This window comes from Schistocerca nitens, chromosome 1 (assembly GCF_023898315.1).
Source record: "Schistocerca nitens isolate TAMUIC-IGC-003100 chromosome 1, iqSchNite1.1, whole genome shotgun sequence".
NCBI lineage: Eukaryota > Metazoa > Arthropoda > Insecta > Orthoptera > Acrididae > Schistocerca > Schistocerca nitens.
Genome location: NC_064614.1, coordinates 153068841 through 153088918, shown reverse-complemented (window position 1 = coordinate 153088918; position 20078 = coordinate 153068841). Strand labels below are relative to the sequence as shown.

Below are 20078 nucleotides of genomic sequence, written 5' to 3'. Positions count from 1 at the left end.
CAACTTCTGCACTTTCACTAACTACCTGTGCTTGAACACAGTTTTTATTAACTGTATCACTTTTACTCATAGTATCCCAAAACCTTTTATTAAATTCTAATTTATTCATTCTAACAACTTCAGTATTTTCATGGTAATTACTCTTTACATTGTATCCTCTCCTTTTCCAGTTTCGGTTATGTGTTGTCCTGTCATAATATTGTCTATCCCCAAAACTACGGACATCTAGTGGGACTGTCCACCGTTTCCCGGCTGGTTCCCTCGGTCTGTCTGCTTGTAGTTACCATTTTGTTCACTAGTTTCAAGAAACCCCCTTCTCTCTTGTTCTCTTCCCCAATACCTATTTCTATCATTCCTGTTATCTCTCCTCCATCCTCCCTCCTGTGTATTGTTTCTGAAATCATTTTCATATCTCCTATCTCCCCTATTTGGAGCATTATTTCCAGAATTTTCAAAGTCTCTCCTCCCATAATAATCTCTATTTACATTCCTGTTCCACCCCCCATACTGGTTGTTGCCAGAGCCAAAACTTTGGTTACTTTCTCTTTCCAAGGCCCTATCTAATCTATCTACAAATTTCAGGAACTCTTCCATTGAATCGTCTGGGCCATGGACCAATTCCCACTGCAGTCTCTCTGGTAATCTTCTTTTTAAAACATCAATTTGTGTCATAATATCAAAAGAGTTATTTAAATGAGCAAGTTTTTTCAGTTGATCTCTGCAAAATTTTTGCATTCCCCCTACTTTCCCTCTATACACTGGTCCATTTAGAAATTCTGACTTTAATCTGGCTTGTATGGATTGTGACCAAAATTTGCAAATAAATTTAGCTTCAAACTCTTCAAAAGTATTCCAAGAATCATTATTCTCATTTGCCCAGGATAGGGCCTCCCCTTCTAGAAACCGTTTTACTAACTTAATTTTTAGGTTATCTGACATTCCTACAACAAACATATCCTTACATTGGTGAATAAAGTCAATAGGGTGCAGATTTTCACCAGGAAAGCATTTCATTTGGATGTGCCCATACATTGTATTTTGATTGTAAATCGTTTGTTTGGACATCAATGCATCTTCCAGTTGTGAATATTTAGTGTGCATATTTTCTACTTTTGTATCTACATTAGTGGTGTACAGGTTGTATTCTTGTTTAAGGTCTTCTGATGTTTTGTCTATTCTTTGATCTAATCTTTTAGCTTCAGCATCTACTCTGTTGTAGATGACAGCAATGCTGTCTGTGTTAGCTTGTATGTTTTCATTTAAACTTTCAACTTTAACTTGAAATTCTTTTCTGAAGTGTATCAACTGTTCTCTAGTGTCCCTACTGAGGGTAGTTTTAATTTCCTCACACTTCTCATTGAGATGAGTACTTAATAGATCAAAATCCAAACTTAACTTATCCAGTCTATCTGTGTTTTCTTTACTTGATTGTTTACAATCCAAACGTACTTCTTCACTTGATTGTTTAAGTTGCGAGCTTATTTGACTTGCAAACCCTGCTAGCCACTCTGTTAAGTTTAATTGTTCACCACCCCCTGGTTCAATTTTTACATTTCCTACGATCTCATCCTTCTCAGGTAGAGACATGTTAACAATTAATTATTTTAAATGACAACAACAACAAAATACCTTGCTTTATGTCTATGCTATGATGTCGTGGTCGGTGTTCTTGTTGGCTTTCTTCACTTATATTCGGTTTTATTGAAGCTGAAGTCTTCATTGATGAAATCCATTGACATAATCCAGACGTTAATCTTCCGAGCGGTGTGATGATAGTTTTTCGTAGTCGCACAAACACACTTTATTTATTTATTTATTTTTGACATATTTTCACTGTTGCCACAATGCACAAATAAAAATTTTTTGGAGTGCCAAGCACTTACGAAATTTATCGCTGCACTATTATATCATCGATGCACTTAAAGATCCCGGACGAGCCCCCACTTTTGTAATGGTCCACCTGGTCGTCGTTGATATCTTGCTAATTGCTGTAAACGCACTATTTCACTCCAATTTACGGAGCTTGTTAGCACTTGATGTTAGGTTGGCGCCATTACAATGTATTGTATTGTAGTAATCGCTGCTGCTTGCTGGATCGCTGCTGTGTCTCAATGCTGATGCTGGCTCTAAATCTGGTTGTCTAGGGTTAAAAAACATGAGGTCCCGTGTTTTTCATGTGCTTTTGATGATAAAGAACGAGCGAAACCAACACGTATGTAAACATCAAATATTTATTACTTTAGTGGCCATATTAATTCCACTGTCCACCAAAGACCATAACACAACACAAAGTAGTACTTCCTTTACATGTTCTTTGCCTTGTTTTGCCAAACAATAACACAGAAACACAATTCACCAAAGTGACATTCCGACTGCCCCTGACTGCCTCCGACTGTTCTCTCGACCCTTCTTGCTGCTTGTATTTATAACATTGTCAAAGAACTACTAAAAAGAGATATAGTTTATGAGTCACATGTACATCTGTTATCATAATTTGTGCAGAAAAGTTATTAATTTGCATCGAGTGACATAATTTAACATGTTATTAAAATGACAGACAGATTTGTTGACTTGACAGAATAATTCTTTGTTACAAAAAGGCTGTTTTTTAGAAGTTTGTCAATTGACTTCTCTAATTTGCATAAATAAGTAAGTAACGTGAATTATGAAGAATTACATTGGTTTTCGTCTAAAATAGGATTGATTACGTGAATACTGAGTGAAAACGCTCCTAGTGAACAAATAGGTTTCACTGGGTGATTTTTATTTAAGGAGATCCAAAATACCTATGTTGGCCACTATTTTTCGTACTTCATATTAATTATTTAAGATAAACTTAGTGTTTTTCATGATGACATTTGCTGTATCAGTGATCAAGTGATATAAACTTTTGTGTGGGTCAGTTATTCAGTATAATTTAATGGGTTGACTGTTTATGGAGACATGTTGTGCAATCATTGTTAACATACACAATAACTTTTCTATAATCATAAATACTCGTTAAACTGGTTGAATTTGGAAGGGATCGCATACTTCATTAAAGTAAAGCCTTTAATATGTTCCGTTACAAGTTGAAACAGACAAAGGACATGAGAGGGAGACAGTAGCTGAGAAGTGAGTGAGACAAGGCTATAGCCCATACCACATGCTGTTAAAACTGTACATTCGGCAAGTAGTAAAGGAAATCAAAGAGAAATCTCGAATCGGAATCAAAATTCAAGGAGAAGAAAAAAAATATGAAGGGTTTCCAATGACTTCGTAATCCTATCAGAGATGGAAAAGGTCTTGGAAGATCTTTGAATGGAACAGATTGTGTTTCTGGGAAAAGGGTATAAGATGAATGTCAAAAAAGGTAAAATGAGGGTAATGGAGTGTAGTGAAATCAAGTTAGGTAATATTGAGGAAGATAAATTAGGAAATAAGACACTAAAGCTAGCAGAGAAGCTTTGTTATTCAGGCACAAAAATAACTGACAATGGCAGAAAAAGAGAGACTATATAATGAAATATCATTAAAGACAAAGATAACTATTTTACCATCTTAGTGCAGGGCTAAGTGTTTCAAAGTATTTCTGAAAGCATTTACACTCCTGGAAATTGAAATAAGAACACCGTGAATACATTGTCCCAGGAAGGGGAAACTTTATTGACACATTCCTGGGGTCAGATACATCACATGATCACACTGACAGAACCACAGGCACATAGACACAGGCAACAGAGCATGCACAATGTCGGCACTAGTACAGTGTATATCCACCTTTCGCAGCAATGCAGGCTGCTATTCTCCCATGGAGACGATCGTAGAGATTCTGGATGTAGTCCTGTGGAACGGCTTGCCATGCCATTTCCACCTGGCGCCTCAGTTGGACCAGCGTTCGTGCTGGACGTGCAGACCGCGTGAGAGGACGCTTCATCCAGTCCCAAACATGCTCAATGGGGGACAGATCCGGAGATCTTGCTGGCCAGGGTAGTTGACTTACACCTTCTAGAGCACGTTGGGTGGCACGGGATACATGCGGACGTGCATTGTCCTGTTGGAACAGCAAGTTCCTTTGCCGGTCTAGGAATGGTAGAACGATGGGTTCGATGACGGTTTGGATGTACCGTGCACTATTCAGTGTCCCCTCGACGATCACCAGTGGTGTACGGCCAGTGTAGGAGATCGCTCCCCACACCATGATGCCGGGTGTTGGCCCTGTGTGCCTCGGTCGTATGCAGTCCTGATTGTGGCGCTCACCTGCACGGCACCAAACATGCATACGACCATCATTGGCACCAAGGCAGAAGCGACTCTCATCGCTGAAGACAACACGTCTCCATTCGTCCCTCCATTCACGCCTGTCGCGACACCACTGGAGGCGGGCTGCACGATGTTGGGGCGTGAGCGGAAGACGGCCTAACGGTGTGCGGTACCGTAGCCCAGCTTCATGGAGACGGTTGCGAATGGTCCTCGCCGATACCCCAGGAGCAACAGTGTCCCTAATTTGCTGGGAAGTGGCGGTGCGGTCCCCTACGGCACTGCGTAGGATCCTACAGTCTTGGCGTGCATCCGTGCGTCGCTGCGGTCCGGTCCCAGGTTGACGGGCACGTGCACCTTCTGCCGACCACTGGCGACAACATCGATGTACTGTGGAGACCTCACGCCCCACGTGTTGAGCAATTCGGCGGTACGTCCACCCGGCCTCCCGCATGCCCACTATATGCCCTCGCTCAAAGTCCGTCAACTGCACATACGGTTCACGTCCACACTGTCGCGGCATGCTACCAGTGTTAAAGACTGCGATGGAGCTCCGTATGCCACGGCAAACTGGCTGACACTGACGGCGGCGGTGCACAAATGCTGCGCAGCTAGCGCCATTCGACGGCCAACACCGCGGGTCCTGGTGTGTCCGCTGTGCCGTGCGTGTGATCATTGCTTGTACAGCCCTCTCGCAGTGTCCGGAGCAAGTATGGTGGGTCTGACACACCGGTGTCAATGTGTTCTTTTTTCCATTTCCAGGAGTGTATCTCGAAACTTTTATATCAAAGTGAAATATAAGTGACTATCAGTCCAGACAAAAAGGGAACTGAAGTTTTTGAAATGTGGTGCTACAGGACAATGCCAAACATTAGATGGCTAGATCAGATAGCTACTGAAGAAATATTGAAACAAACTTGGGAAGTGATAATGTTAAGGAAAACTTGACCGTAAGAAGGGATTGTTGGATAACACATAGTGAGGCATCATGGAATAGTCAATTTGGTTATGAAGAGAAGTAAACCAGCCTCCAGGCTGAAGACCACAACGACAACAAATATTTAGATATTTACATTTACAAGATAATATACCATGCAATAAGTGTGAGTATGATAACAGAAATTTCTGGATGGAGTATTCCTAGAACCCTGTGTGTAATGCTTGGGCCACTGGCCACTGGCATACTACAATTTGGAAACTGCACTGGCCATCCACCACATGACTTCTGGACACCATACAGCATTTCCTGCGCCATTTCCAGAGCCCTCCTCATTACAAGCACAGTGCAGCAGCCGATCACTCTCATACTGTGTTGTCACTTATTGTCAAAAACTGCTTGTATCAGTGCCTGGATTGTTTCTAAGTTTGTGTCCACATTCTCAAGTGTTGTTTACTTGCACATAGATGAAGAACAAACTCTGGTTCACTGTGGCCATGCTGTTGTTTCAGTCTTACAGTACAATACAAGAGTCTTTTTCTTTGGTGAGAATTGTGTAGTTTAAACTTACACCATGACTGCCGTGATCCATTGCTTCTTCCAGTACTGTCTTCCCAGAGTGATTTTTCACACTAATACTCGCACCTTTCCTCAGCAGTAAGTTGACTGCATTACTGCTACCAACAGCAAGCTTCAGTGGAGTTTGGCCATCGCTGTCCTGTTCATCAATGCTTGCTGCCTTTTTCAGTAACAGTTCCAGACCTTCCACATTGTGTGCCTCAGCTGCCAAGTGCAGGGGTGTTCGACCAGTGACATCCTTCGATGTGACGTCTGCTCCAGCTGCAGTCAGGACCTCCATTACCTAAAAGGGTCTTTCTTTTATATTTACTTTCATTTAATTCTTATCCTCAATACATCAACTGAAGAATCAAAACCTTCGTAATAATTTTAAATCAACTGATAAGTTAAACATGCAATTACTACTTTTCCCCTCAAATTCACAACATGTTATTCGATTTAGCACTTTTAGACCTGGAAAAAGCTTTTGGCAATGTTGACTGGAGTACACTATTTGAAATTCTGAAGCTAGCAAAATAAAATACCGAGTACAGAAGATTATCTACAAGCAGTATAGAAACCATGCTGCAGTTGAAACAGTCAAAGGAAATAAGAGGAAGTGAGTAGTTGAGGAGTGAGTGAGACAAGATTGTAGCATATTACCGAGGCTGTTGAAGCTGTTCATTCAGCAAGCAATGAAGAAAATCAAAGACAATCTTGAGAAGGTTTGCTGATGGCATTGTTATTCTATAACATATGGCAAAGGCCATGGAAGATCATTAAATGGAATGGAAAGCATCTTGGGAAAAGGATATAAGATGGATAATAACAAAAGTAAAACAAGGGTAATGGAATGTAGTAAAATAATGTCAGGTGGTGCTGAGGGAGATAGATTAGGAAATGAGACACAAAAGGTAGTAGAGAAGCTTTGCTATTTGGGCACCAAATTAACTGACAATGGGAGAAGAATTGAGGATATAAAATGCAATGTCAATAAAGAAAAAGATAAATATTTTAACATTCTAATGTAAGTGTCAGTCTAAGTTCATGAAGTATTTTCTGAAAGCATTTATCTGGAAAACTTTATATCAAAGTGAAATGTACGTGATTAGCAATCCAGACAAAAATGTGTTGCTGCAGAAGAATTGCTGGAGATTAGATGGGTAGATGTGATAACTACTGAAGAGGTACTGAAGCAAATTGGGGAAGTAATAATGTTATGGAAAACTTGACTGAAAGAATGGATGATGCACAGACAGGGGCACCATGGAATAGTCAATGTGGTTAGGGACAGAAATAAATCAGTCTTCAGAGTGAAGACCACAACAACAACAAATATTTAGATATTTACATTTACAATTTAATGTACCATGTAACAACTGGTAGTATAACAGAAGTATCTGGATGGAGTACTGTTATAACCTTGTATGTAATACTTGGTTACACATTCTGGCAACAAGCCACTGGTCCGTAAAACTGATTATTCCAATGATGGAAACTGTGTGGGCTGTCTGTCAGAGGCCACCTGCTGGAGCCACAATATTAGTGCACACAGCACGACATCTGTCATGCTGCCTACTGGAGCCCTCCTCTTCACAAGTGTAGTGCAGCAGGCATTCACTCTCATATTGTGTTCATACATATTGTCAGCAACTTCTTGTATCAGTACCTTGATTGTTTCTATGTCTGTTGTACATGTTCTCAATTGTTGTTTGCTTGTATGTGGAAGAAGAATAAACTTTGTTTCATTGTGGCCATGCTGTTGTTTGTGCCTTTCAGTAGGGTACAGTTGGTGGCAAGTATGGTGTTCTCTTCCATGTGTCCAGTCTATTTGGTTGTTCCTTCAATTCTTCTGTCCATGGAGGTAGTGCTCTGATCTCTCTTCGACCATCAGCAGCTTCTTATGGTTGCAGTTACAAACTTGTCAGCCACACTGACAGTGGGGCTTCCACACTGTTGGTATATCTGCCACCGTTTCCTCCTTATGAAAATGCAGCCAATTACTGGGAGGTGTACAAGATGTGGCTTCAGGAACTCTTCCTTGCTTTTAATGTCACTGATGCAAACATGTGTAAGGTTTTGTTCCCTTCTTGGACTTCTCTTCAGATTTAGTTGTTGTGACAGTTAGCCACCCTCCAGGATCCTGTGCTGCTTTTGCTCATCAAAATGCATAAATTATCACCGTAAACACTGCATGCCATTGCAGTGCATCTATAGAGTTCTATCATTGTCATTAACAGCCCAGCCAGTCCTACCAGGCTTGGGTGGCCGAACACCATGGCATCAGCCACAAATGTCAGGTTGTTATTGATGCTCATCATGGTCCAATTAAAGAGAAGTACTTACTATCTTCAGCAGTAGACAGGTTGAGGTAGGCATCTGAAAATGTGTTCTTCTAAAGAACACAAACAACATAAGTGACATTTGGAGAACCGGCATTTGAGGCTGACTGCAGTACAATTTTACTGCCACCAACTTACATTTCGCGGAAAGATCACAAAGATGAGATAAGAGAGATTAGGGCTCGTACAGAGGCATATAGGCAGTCATTTTTCCCTCGTTCTGTTTGGGAGTGGAACAGGGAGTTGTGGTACAAGGTACCCTCCGCCACGCGCCGTATGGTGGATTGTGGAGTATGTATGTAGATGTAGATGTAGAGGTGACATACATGTCCCTAACTGTGTGTGTGTGTGTGTGTGTCCCCATCCCTGTTATGTGCCTGATCACTGTGTTACTACAGGTGAATAATGAGTGATGGACAGGTCGCATGCTACTGTGACCAGCTGTGTCCTCGTGCCATGGCAATGGCTGTGGGTCCGCCACTGCTGCCTCAGTCTCTTCCTATGGTTACCAGCCTTGTGAGGCATCTCTGCTGTTGGGGTGGACCCGCCCTCCTTGTGGATGTATTTACTTATGGATTTCATGTATCAGGTGGATTTATTCCACAAACATTTCTATACCATGATCTTCCTATATCATCAACCAATGCATTTAAATTATGCAACCCATTTTATTTACAGTTAATTGATGCCAGTACATAGCTATTGTATCTTCTCATGAGACTAACATTTTACTTTGTCTAAATGATATTACATGGACTGTATAATAGGAGTCTCTGGAATGTGTATAGAAGTTAAAGACCTACCATTTATTTAAGTAAAATGCTACTGAATTACTTTTTTTGGAATTCAGTGCAAAAATTAATGGCATTTATTTTAAAAGCCCCTGTTGAGTTTACTTACAGCAGTTTCATTAATTAACTGTTCAACATACAGGTTGGTTTTGGTTCAACTACTGCAAGTTCGTAAGTATAATAATGATTTAGAAAACTGGCGGAGACAAAATAAAAGCTGACATCATAAAAGCCTTTATTCAATATTTGTATTGAGAATCAACTGTCAATATATTATTTTTTTGAAGAGGTCATTGGAGGATATTCTACAGAAGCTACAAATATTTTTTCTTTCTTTCATTTACAGGTGCACAGGACTAATTTGTGTACATTTTCTTCACAAATCTTACTTTTAGATATTAGTATTCGCTCTTTTCACTGGTTTGATGTAGACCACCAAAAATTCCTCTCCTGTGCCAACCTCTGCATCTGAGAGTAGCACTTACATCCTATGTCTGCTCCCAGTAGCTGAGTAGTCAGTGCAACAGAATGTCAATCCTAAAGGCCCGGGTTCGATTCCCGGTAGGGTCGGAGATTTTCTCCGCTCGGGGACTAGGCATTGCATTGTCCTAATCATCATCATTTCATCCCCATTGATGCGCATGTCACCGAAGTGGTGTCAAATCGAAAGGCTTGCACCTACCAAACGGTCTACCTGATGGGAGGCCCCAAGTCACACGACATTTATATGTTATGCTTATCCATTACACATATTTTAGAACCATGACTGTATATTGAATGTAAATAAGCTATACAAAACTGCAACCAGTAACTTTTTTGAATAATTATGTTTTATTCCATGAACCGGTTTTCGAACCTTTTCAGGTTCATCTTCAGATGGTTTCAGGAAGTTACATCATTACTGGTAGTTGCATAATGCTGGGTGCTGGCTCTAAGGCAGAAAGATGGGTCACACTTTAATGTATCACCATGACTATAGCTTATCTGTCGATATGGATGTAAATTTAGTTTTTACTTACTGCGACAGTATAGGTGGCTTTTTTCGGTTTTTGTCCATTTGTCTGCCTCCATTTTGGTGTCCTGATCACAGTGTCCACATCCATAGGGACCTATTCAATATCCTCATAAACTTTCTCTATATCTTCATCTACTGCTTGTGATGTTGGCATGTATAACTGAACTATAATTGTTGGCACTGGTTTTCTGCTTATTCTGATGAGAACAACCTTATCATTGAAATGTTCACAGTAGCTCACTCTATGCCCTACTTTTCTATTCATAAAGAATCCTACTTCTATCATACAATTTTATTCTCGATTAATATTACCCTACATTCATCTGATCAGAAACCCTTGCCTTCTTTCCATTTCACTTCACCGATCCTCATTATATCTAGATTGAGTTTTTGCATTTTCTAGCTTTCCTACTATATTTAAACTTCTGATATCCCATGCTCCAGCTCACAGAATGTTATCTCATCATTGGTTATTCCACCTTTTTCCCGCCGTTACCTTCCCCTTGACAGTCCCCTCTCAGAGATCCAAATGGGGGACTAATATGGAGTCTTTCTCCAAAGGAAAGGTCATCATGACACTTTTTAAATTATCAGGCCATATAGATACACATTGTGTGTCTTTAATGCAGTGATTGCCTTCTGTATCCACATGTTGTTGATTATTGCTGATCCTTCTGCCTTTTAGGAGCAGCTTCCCTCCCCATGGGAAAGAGATTGCTCTGAAACTCTGTCCAATCATCTGCCCTCATTGACAAGGCCACTGGCGGAACGAGGTTTACTTCTTATGCTGGAAGGCTTCAGCTGCCACTATCAATGATTTTTATTCAAAATTTAAGAAGTGGCTGTGTTTGAACTTGGGACAGAGTACCTTTGATAACTAGTCAAAAATGATACCCCTATACCATGGATCACTTGCCTTTATTAATCCTGTAATCTTCACATTCCATTAAGTACTGATCTATGAAGTTTGTCCTGTAGAGACGAAATTTCCACACTCCCTTCATTTAGGATCTTAGTGCTATGCCTATTTCAATTTTCCTGCCTGAAACAGGGTGTTGATATTTAATTTCTCAGAGAAATATTTAATTTTTGCTAGTATCTCAAAAATCCTATTTCTAAAAAGGTCAGATTGGCCTGCATGTTGGTTTGAGTTCTTCATAATCCAATGCACTGCTTCATCTGCTGTTGCTTCTCCTTGTTTCCATCATGCATAGTCACTAAAGGTATCTGGGAAATGCATTTCTGCATTCCAATAATTATGAATAAGCCCTCTTGTATTGCTTTTTTTCTTTTCATTTCTTTCAGTCTTTCTGTTATACTTTTGTTGGATTCTCTTCATATATATACTCCATCTTCACTTCTCATCCTCTACTTTCCTTCTATTTTTAGATCTGGGCCAAATGACTTTCAATAACAATGGAATTAACAATGATTGCTGATATTCACACTGTCAATGTGTTACTTAGCAATACTTTGTTTTCTTTTTATTTAAAATTTCTTTCCTCAGAAATTATTTTCACCATCAGCTATGCCAAACTTTTGTTTCAACAGAAATACACTTGTTCTTGTTGAATTTTTAGGTTTCCCCAAATTAATTAAATGAAAATATTATTAACTAAATGTTTCATCATCACTAAGCCCAGAAACTTATCCATTTTGTCACCTACACAGTTTTCAGTAACAACTGAGAAAGAATAATATTCTCCAATTTGTTTGTTTCTGATGAGTTTATTTCATGATTTTATGGTAATTCTGCATTGCACTGTTCTCTAATATTATTCTCCATCTGTAGTATGTGGTTTTCAGACATAACTTATTGTTTGCAGCTAAAATACCACACAATTAGATTTTTTAGACACAAATGCCATGTACCACACAATTTCTTTAAATGAATTTACAATTATTTTCCTTTGCTCCTTCATCTAATTGTCTGTCTTTCACAAAAGTCAATTTCTTTTAGACACATGAGGGTGTCTCAAAACTGTAGCCACAACTTCATATTCTGCATGTATTGTTACTAAAAAAACTACAAATGATAGCCATTTTCTCAAAGTTAGCATCTAGTGTTCAGTCTTTTCTGGTATATTTCAGCTCAAAACTTTAAGTTAATAATTCCCAGAAATCGTAATCAGTTTTGTTGTTGTTACCATGCTCCATGTACTTCTACATTAATTATTTGTGTATTTTGTATTTTATACTTCACAGAATTTATGTGATATTCATCCAGTAGGACCTTCTTCTGAGCATATTGTCCACTTGTGTCATCTTAACTAGATCCCCACAATTTCCATGTAGTGGCTTCCAACAGAACTTGATAGCTTGAGCTTGCTTTGGAGAGTTGTCGCATAGTTCCAGCTGCTTAAATTTGTGCCATCTAATAAAATATTCTACATTTTTACATTTCCTGTGCTAATGTTTTAGGTTACATGCACTAGTACACTTGGCTACCCCTATGTTATTACTTCACACTATTAAGTGGGAATAGTCCCATAAACTGCTTTGAGGACATAACGAAAGCCTCAGTTTGACAAGTAACAACAATATTTACAAATCATCTCCTAACTAACCAGCATAACATAGAAAATGATGACAAAAGATATTACAGAGGAAAGGAATTCTTGCAGATATAACTTGATTTTTATGTTTCATTTTGCCACCACTGGTATAGGGGGAAGTCTCATAACACATCTTCTTTGGTCATCTTCCTACTGTTAAAGACTTGATAATGATTCGTTAATTTAAGTACACAAAACTGCCACAACTAGTTTCAGATCTCTTCATATTTACTGAATGACAACTTTATCCTTTCGAAGATTAGCCCCCCCCCCCCACCCCCTCCCTCCTCTCTATTTAGCCCCCAGCCCCTCTGTCTCTGTGCTCATCTCATCTCCTCTTCCCCTCCCTTTCTCTGCTTTCTCTGCCCATCCCCTCCTCCCCTCTCTCTGTCCATCTTCTCCTTCTCCCACTCTTCCATCTCCTCCTGTCCCCTCTCTCATCCACTTCCTCTTCCACCTCTCTCTGTCCATCTCTTCCTGCCCCCTCGCGCTGTCCATATCCACCTTATCTCTGACCATCTCCTCCAACCCTTTCTGTCAATCCACCTCCTCGTCCCCCTTGTTTGTCCATCACCCCATTACCACCCCATTTCCACCCAAATGGGAGAGTGGTGGTTTTCACCTTCACAGTATTTCTTTCCTTATAGTAAGTAACAGGTGTACCAATTCTGGCTGAATTTCATTCAGGGACTTAGGAGGAGTTGTTCAACAAATGCACATGTGGTATATATTGCACACATGATTGTCAATATAATAGAGGGAAACATTCCACGTGGGAAAAATATATCTAAAAACAAAGATGATGTGACTTATCGAACGAAAGCGCTGGCAGGTCGATAGACACACAAACAAACACAAACACACACACAAAATTCAATCTTTCGCAACAAACTGTTGCCTCATCAGGAAAGAGGGAAGGAGAGGGAAAGATGAAAGGTTGTGGGTTTTAAGGGAGAGGGTAAGGAGTCATTCCAATTCCGGGAGCGGAAAGACTTACCTTAGGGGGAAAAAAGGACAGGTATACACTCGCACACACACACACACACACACATATCCATCCACACATATACTTGTGTCTGTATATATGTGGATGGATATGTGTGTGTGTGTGTGTGTGAGTGTATACCTGTCCTTTTTTCCCCCTAAGGTAAGTCTTTCCGCTCCCAGAATTGGAATGACTCCTGCGCCATTTCCAGTGCCTTCCTCTTTATAAGCACAGTGCAGCAGCCGATCACTCTCATACTGTGTTGTCACTTATTGTCAGAAACTGCTTGTATCAGTGCCTGGATTGTTTCTATGTTTGTGTCCACATTCTCAAGTGTTGTTTACTTGCACATAGATGAAGAACAAACTCTGGTTCACTGTGGCCATGCTGTTGTTTCAGTCTTACAGTGCAATACAAGAGTCTTTTTCTTTGGTGAGAATTGTGTAGTTTAAACTTACACCATGACTGCCGTGATCCATTGCTTCTTCCAGCACTGTCTTCCCAGAGTGATTTTTCACACTAATACTCGCACCTTTCCTCAGCAGTAAATTGACTGTATTACTGCTACCAACAGCAAGCATCAGTGGAGTTTGGCCATCGCTGTCCTGTTCATCAATGCTTGCTGCCTTTTTCAGTAACAGTTCCAGACCTTCCACATTATGTGCCTCAGCTGCCAAGTGCAGGGGTGTTCGACCAGTGACATCCTTCGATGTGACGTCTGCTCCAGCTGCAGTCAAGACCTCCATTACCTAAAAGGGCCTTCTTTTAGATTTACTTTCATTTAATTCTTATCCTCAATACATCAACTGAAGAATCAAAACCTTCATAATAATTTTAAATCAACTGATAAGTTAAACATGCAATTACTACTTTTCCCCTCAAATTCACAACATGTTATTCGATTTAGCACTTTTAGACCTGGAAAAAGCTTTTGGCAATGTTGACTGGAGTACACTATTTGAAATTCTGAAGCTAGCAAAATAAAATACCGAGTACAGAAGATTATCTACAAGCAGTATAGAAACCATGCTGCAGTTGAAACAGTCAAAGGAAATAAGAGGAAGTGAGTAGTTGAGGAGTGAGTGAGACAAGATTGTAGCATATTACCGAGGCTGTTGAAGCTGTTCATTCAGCAAGCAATGAAGAAAATCAAAGACAATCTTGAGAAGGTTTGCTGATGGCATTGTTATTCTATAACATATGGCAAAGGCCATGGAAGATCATTAAATGGAATGGAAAGCATCTTGGGAAAAGGATATAAGATGGATAATAACAAAAGTAAAACAAGGGTAATGGAATGTAGTAAAATAATGTCAGGTGGTGCTGAGGGAGATAGATTAGGAAATGAGACACAAAAGGTAGTAGAGAAGCTTTGCTATTTGGGCACCAAATTAACTGACAATGGGAGAAGAATTGAGGATATAAAATGCAATGTCAATAAAGAAAAAGATAAATATTTTAACATTCTAATGTAAGTGTCAGTCTAAGTTCATGAAGTATTTTCTGAAAGCATTTATCTGGAAAACTTTATATCAAAGTGAAATGTACGTGATTAGCAATCCAGACAAAAATGTGTTGCTGCAGAAGAATTGCTGGAGATTAGATGGGTAGATGTGATAACTACTGAAGAGGTACTGAAGCAAATTGGGGAAGTAATAATGTTATGGAAAACTTGACTGAAAGAATGGATGATGCACAGACAGGGGCACCATGGAATAGTCAATGTGGTTAGGGACAGAAATAAATCAGTCTTCAGAGTGAAGACCACAATAACAACAAATATTTAGATATTTACATTTACAATTTAATGTACCATGTAACAAATGGTAGTATAACAGAAATATCTGGATGGAGTACTGTTATAACCTTGTATGTAATACTTGGTTACACATTCTGGCAACAAGCCACTGGTCCGTAAAACTGAATATTCCAATGATGGAAACTGTGTGGGCTGTCTGTCAGAGGCCACCTGCTGGAGAGCACACACACACATATCCATCCACACATATACTTGTGTCTGTATATGTGTGGATGGATATGTGTGTGTGTGTGTGTGTGTGTGAGTGTATACCTGTCCTTTTTTCCCCCTAAGGTAAGTCTTTCCGCTCCCGGGATTGGAATGACTCCTTACCCTCTCCCTTAAAACCCACATCCTTTCGTCTTTCCCTCTCCTTCCCTCTTTCCTGATGAGGCAACAGTTTGTTGTGAAAGCTTGAATTTTGTGTGTGTGTTTGTGTTTTTTTGTGTGTCTATCGACCTGCCAGCGCTTTTGTTCGGTAAGTCACACTTGATTGTCAGATTCTCTTCTGTTTTACACCATATGATACCAGAGAGAATGCTAAATTTATCTGTAGTATTTGGCAATATGGCTTGATCTTATGTCCTGAAATACATTGACAAAATTCTTAGCTCAATGCAGTGCTCACTGACACAATGAAGAGCACAAATGAGAGACAAGTTGCACTCATACTTTTTAAGGTATTGCAAGTCAAATCAATACAGGATATAAATACCAAAAGCTTGTTTTTGGACATTTTTATGTCACCCCTTCTCATCCACACCCTGACCCCTAGTGGTAGTGCAGGGTTTCCCTCCCACAGTGTTTCTATAAAAATAATAAGCCACATAACTAACAAATTTAGTTGAAATTGTCCAAGATATTCCTTTTCATTCCTGCACCTATGGAATGTAAATGGTTCTTAATCCTATAGTGCTTTTTCCAAGATAGTAAGTAATCAGTACTCCCCAAATTCTTTTAAGAATGAAACTTCCTGGTATAAAACAGCTTCAAACTTCTGATCTATTTACCAATGAGTTAATATGCTACATATATTCCATGTTATGCTTGTAAGCAAAAAAAAAAAAAAAAAGTTTAGATAATGTTTAAAATTATATTTAAAGTGCATTGGAAGTCACTAAGGACTCTTGTTATCAAACACTGCATGAATATAGTCTGGATAATTTGTTTTCCATTTTAAGGAAGTGGAGGTCGTTCATGCCTCTCATGCCAATAAGACATGCCGAAACCTACCTTGAAATCTTTTACACAGGAAGAAGACAATGAAAGAAATACACTGCCAAAAGTTTAGCGGCTAAGAGGCACTGCAAATATTTTGTGAAGTTACACATTTTTGCCATGCAAAGAATAGCTTATAACAGCAGATTGCACAGCCCTGTCCGCCCAGCATGAGAGTCAGCGAATCACTCCTGCAGCACTGCGTAGCCGTGGACCGCTCAGAAGCTCCCAGACAGAGGCTGCGGGAGAGGGATGGAGATTATATAAAGTTGGCATCCATCAGAGATCAATCAGGCACCAAGATCGCCTGAAGATGGCAAGAAGTCGCCTTGCTGAAATATCGCGCCTTTTGGACGGCGCTACCCGGCTGAATACCCGAGAAATTTTCAAGATTTCTGTGCGCTGGGAAAACCTCAGATCACATACAGTGATTCTCACATATGTGGTAACATTTTGGCAGTCAAACACAGACTGTCAGTTACATTATGTTTATTTTTGGACTACATAGCATGAACTGAACTGAAAATTACATAATGAGGCACATTGTTTATGTAATGACTCCTGGCTTCTGACTGACTTACGTTTTGTGCACCACACATATTTATAGATGCACATAATATGGAAAATTACAATTTGTTGAAATACAGAACTATTACATTTCATATATTAACATGAAAATCAGGAAAAATAAAAAGGAACATAAACAAAATGACAGTAACATAATTTTGTTTAAATGACAGTACAAATAAGAAATGGGGAAATCATTGGTACTACTTTGTGGGAGCACAGTTCATAGTGAAAGGGGTTTCCCAAAATTTACTAGAAATTCTTTGGGAAGTGAAAATTTCTAATTGAAATAATTAACAATCTAGCAAGAAATTTTAGTGAAAATTTGCATTTTTTGAAAAAGATAAATCAGGCTATAAAACTATGGTACTGAATTTTGGAAAGTAATTAGATTTTGTGACTGCAGCATACTAAAAATAAAAATTCAAGATTGAAAAATCAACCTGTTACACAGTTTACATCAAGCTGTAAAAATGTAGCTTGAATTAAAATAATTTTCCCAAGCTTGAAATAAACTGTAATTTCCCTGGAAGGCTGTACAGCAGATGCGCGTGCAGCATAACTTCCATAGACGTCCACGGGAAGCGCCACAAGCGTTTATAAGCCGTGACGTAAGGGTGTTGTGTGTGACGTCATGACGGCGTGGAGTTTGGATTGAGTGTGGCTGTCTCCAGTTCTGTTTTATCTTATTTTATTTACTTTTCTGAGCCTTGCTATGTTTACGGCCATTTTACCTTTGTGACGCGCGTTAATGGTTGTGGTTTGTTGACAAGTTTGTTTCATACTAGAAAACAGTTCGGTACGTTAATGTTACAAATGTTAAATATTACGTAACGTAAAGTTACGTTTACGGCCATTTTACCTTTGTGACGCGCGTTAATGGTTGTGGTTTGTTGACACGTTTGTTTTATACTAGAAAACAGTTCGGTACGTTAATGTTACAAATGTTAAATATTACGTAACGTAAAGGAATACCATATTCTTTTACGTAGAAAAATTGAGCCTGGATAAAAGTGAAATGGATTACCAGCTAAGAATACATATTACAAGTTGTTGAGCAAAAAGAGGTCATTTTAAACTAACTCTCTAATACGTGGCACAAATAAATTAAAACTTCTTCATAATTTTTTCACACCATTTCCATTCTGATATTTATATAATTAATTAGGTTCAATAAATTCAGATTAATATTTATATAGCTTAAAACAAGCTGTAAATACCAGGCTGTATTCCACGTGTGTAGATACAGCTGGAGCCAAGCTTGATAAGTCAAGCTTGAAATATAGCTTGAACTCTGCCAACTTTGATGTTTGTTTCAAGCTTGAATCCAGCTAACAGGCCTGAATATTCCAGCTTTGATCAAGCTTATATACTTGAACTTTACAGCTGGAAACAAGTTTGAAACCGGCTTACTGTGCTATCTGGGGTTGATATTAACATGTACATACACACAAAGCAAGTTGATGGTGCCATTACAGAGGGGCAAGAGGCCAGCCCAGAGGGGCAAGACGCCAGCCCAGAGAGCTGCTGGGAAAAGGATTAGGATAAAATTGCAGGGAAAACTATAGGATCCAGTGTGAGATGAAAATATAAGGAAGAGATAATTTCACTGAGGCAGATAAATAAAAACAAATCATGAGGACTGAGGGTGGCATGAAGGTAGATCAATAAAGTGACGACAGGAGTAGGAGAGGAGATACATGAATAGCTAGAAATAGTACAGATTGTGGCTAGTAGATTTCCAGGAATGAAGAATATGTCACAAATATTGTTCAAATATGCAAAATTCAGAAAGTTGGAGGTGTATGAGTTGATATCACACTGACCAGTTGTGGAGCAAGCTACACAGTATAATGTGATTCAGACTCTATGTGTAGGTGCGTGTTTGTTATCTGTTTGAAGTCAATTTTCAGTGACTGCTTAGAAATTTTATCTACCTTTCCTAAACTGCTCTCAGTTTCCCTACAGTACCTATCCTTATTTACATAACAGTTGTTGTTCAACAAATTAATTTTAATTTCATAAAATTATGCTTATATCAAAAACTAATAGTACTGACTCTACCTTCACATCGCCAACACTAGCTGCGGTGTGCAGAGGCATTTTCCCATTGTTGTCCTTTGTAGTGGGACTTGCTCCTTCTGTCAACAATATCTCTACTTCACCATGTGTAGAGTGCGATTTACTACCGCGCTCCACAAGCATTGCTAGTGCTGTGTGTCCTTCCACATTCCTCTCATCTACAGACACCAGATTCATCTTTAGGATATGCTCTATGCTGATCAGTCTATTTCTACGACTTCTAGCAGCAAAGTGTAGAACAGTATTTCCATGGCTGTCACAGCCCCATGTTGATGGCCACTTTTCCACAAGATAATCAATGGCTGTAGTGTCCCCAAATTGGGAAGCCTTATGTATGATTTGCTGACCATCTTTATCACTTGCTGTTAAATTAGCTCCAGCATCAAGCAGTAATTGTGCAGCCTACAACAAACGGAAGTTTTTAAAATTAATACATTTTCATTTATTGATTTTCTTTAACTGGTAGACTTTAGTTTAATTACATCAGTTGAATGCAGTGACACAGTAAAATTTCATGATTTAATCCAGAAATCTGGGTTTAATCCCTCCTGTGTGCATTAGAGAAACATTCCAATCAGTAACCTGCAGATAATATTTTTACAAATTACCAATCTGCCGATACAAGGAATTTTTGTCTAGATCTAAGAATATCTGATCATTCTGCTTTGTATATAGAGTGCCAAAAATCAGAGTAACTGAAATCTGAATACTATATGACAAGGAATTTTAGTAGAGAAATAAATAAATTCAAACAGACAGTGAAATCTCTTTTAATAAAAGACTGCTTTTATACCATCCAGCAATATTTGGAATCAAAATTGTCTTAGTGCATGATAATGTATCAAAGTTGAATGTTGTTAAGTCAATTTTGTCACATCATGTAACAATTCTCTGTAAAGTTGTAACTTTAAGTAACATAATTTGTAGGTAATGTAAAATAATCATTCTTCTGTGTTCTTGTTTACTGTTTTAGAGTCCTGTAAACTGTATA

General features: G+C 39.0%; 1 protein-coding gene across 1 annotated transcript in view; it reads right to left on the bottom strand.

Annotated features, from left to right (window-relative positions):
- LOC126243870 (serine/threonine-protein phosphatase 6 regulatory ankyrin repeat subunit C-like) overlaps positions 1 to 20078 on the bottom strand; it is a 383629-nt gene that overhangs the window by 63338 nt on the left and 300213 nt on the right. The window contains exons 18-19 of the mRNA XM_049948195.1: positions 19070 to 19489; positions 5748 to 6038 (exon numbers count right to left, since the gene is read on the bottom strand). Of these exons, the coding sequence (XP_049804152.1) occupies positions 5748 to 6038; positions 19070 to 19489 (711 nt within the window). The remainder of the gene's footprint in view (positions 1 to 5747; positions 6039 to 19069; positions 19490 to 20078) is intronic.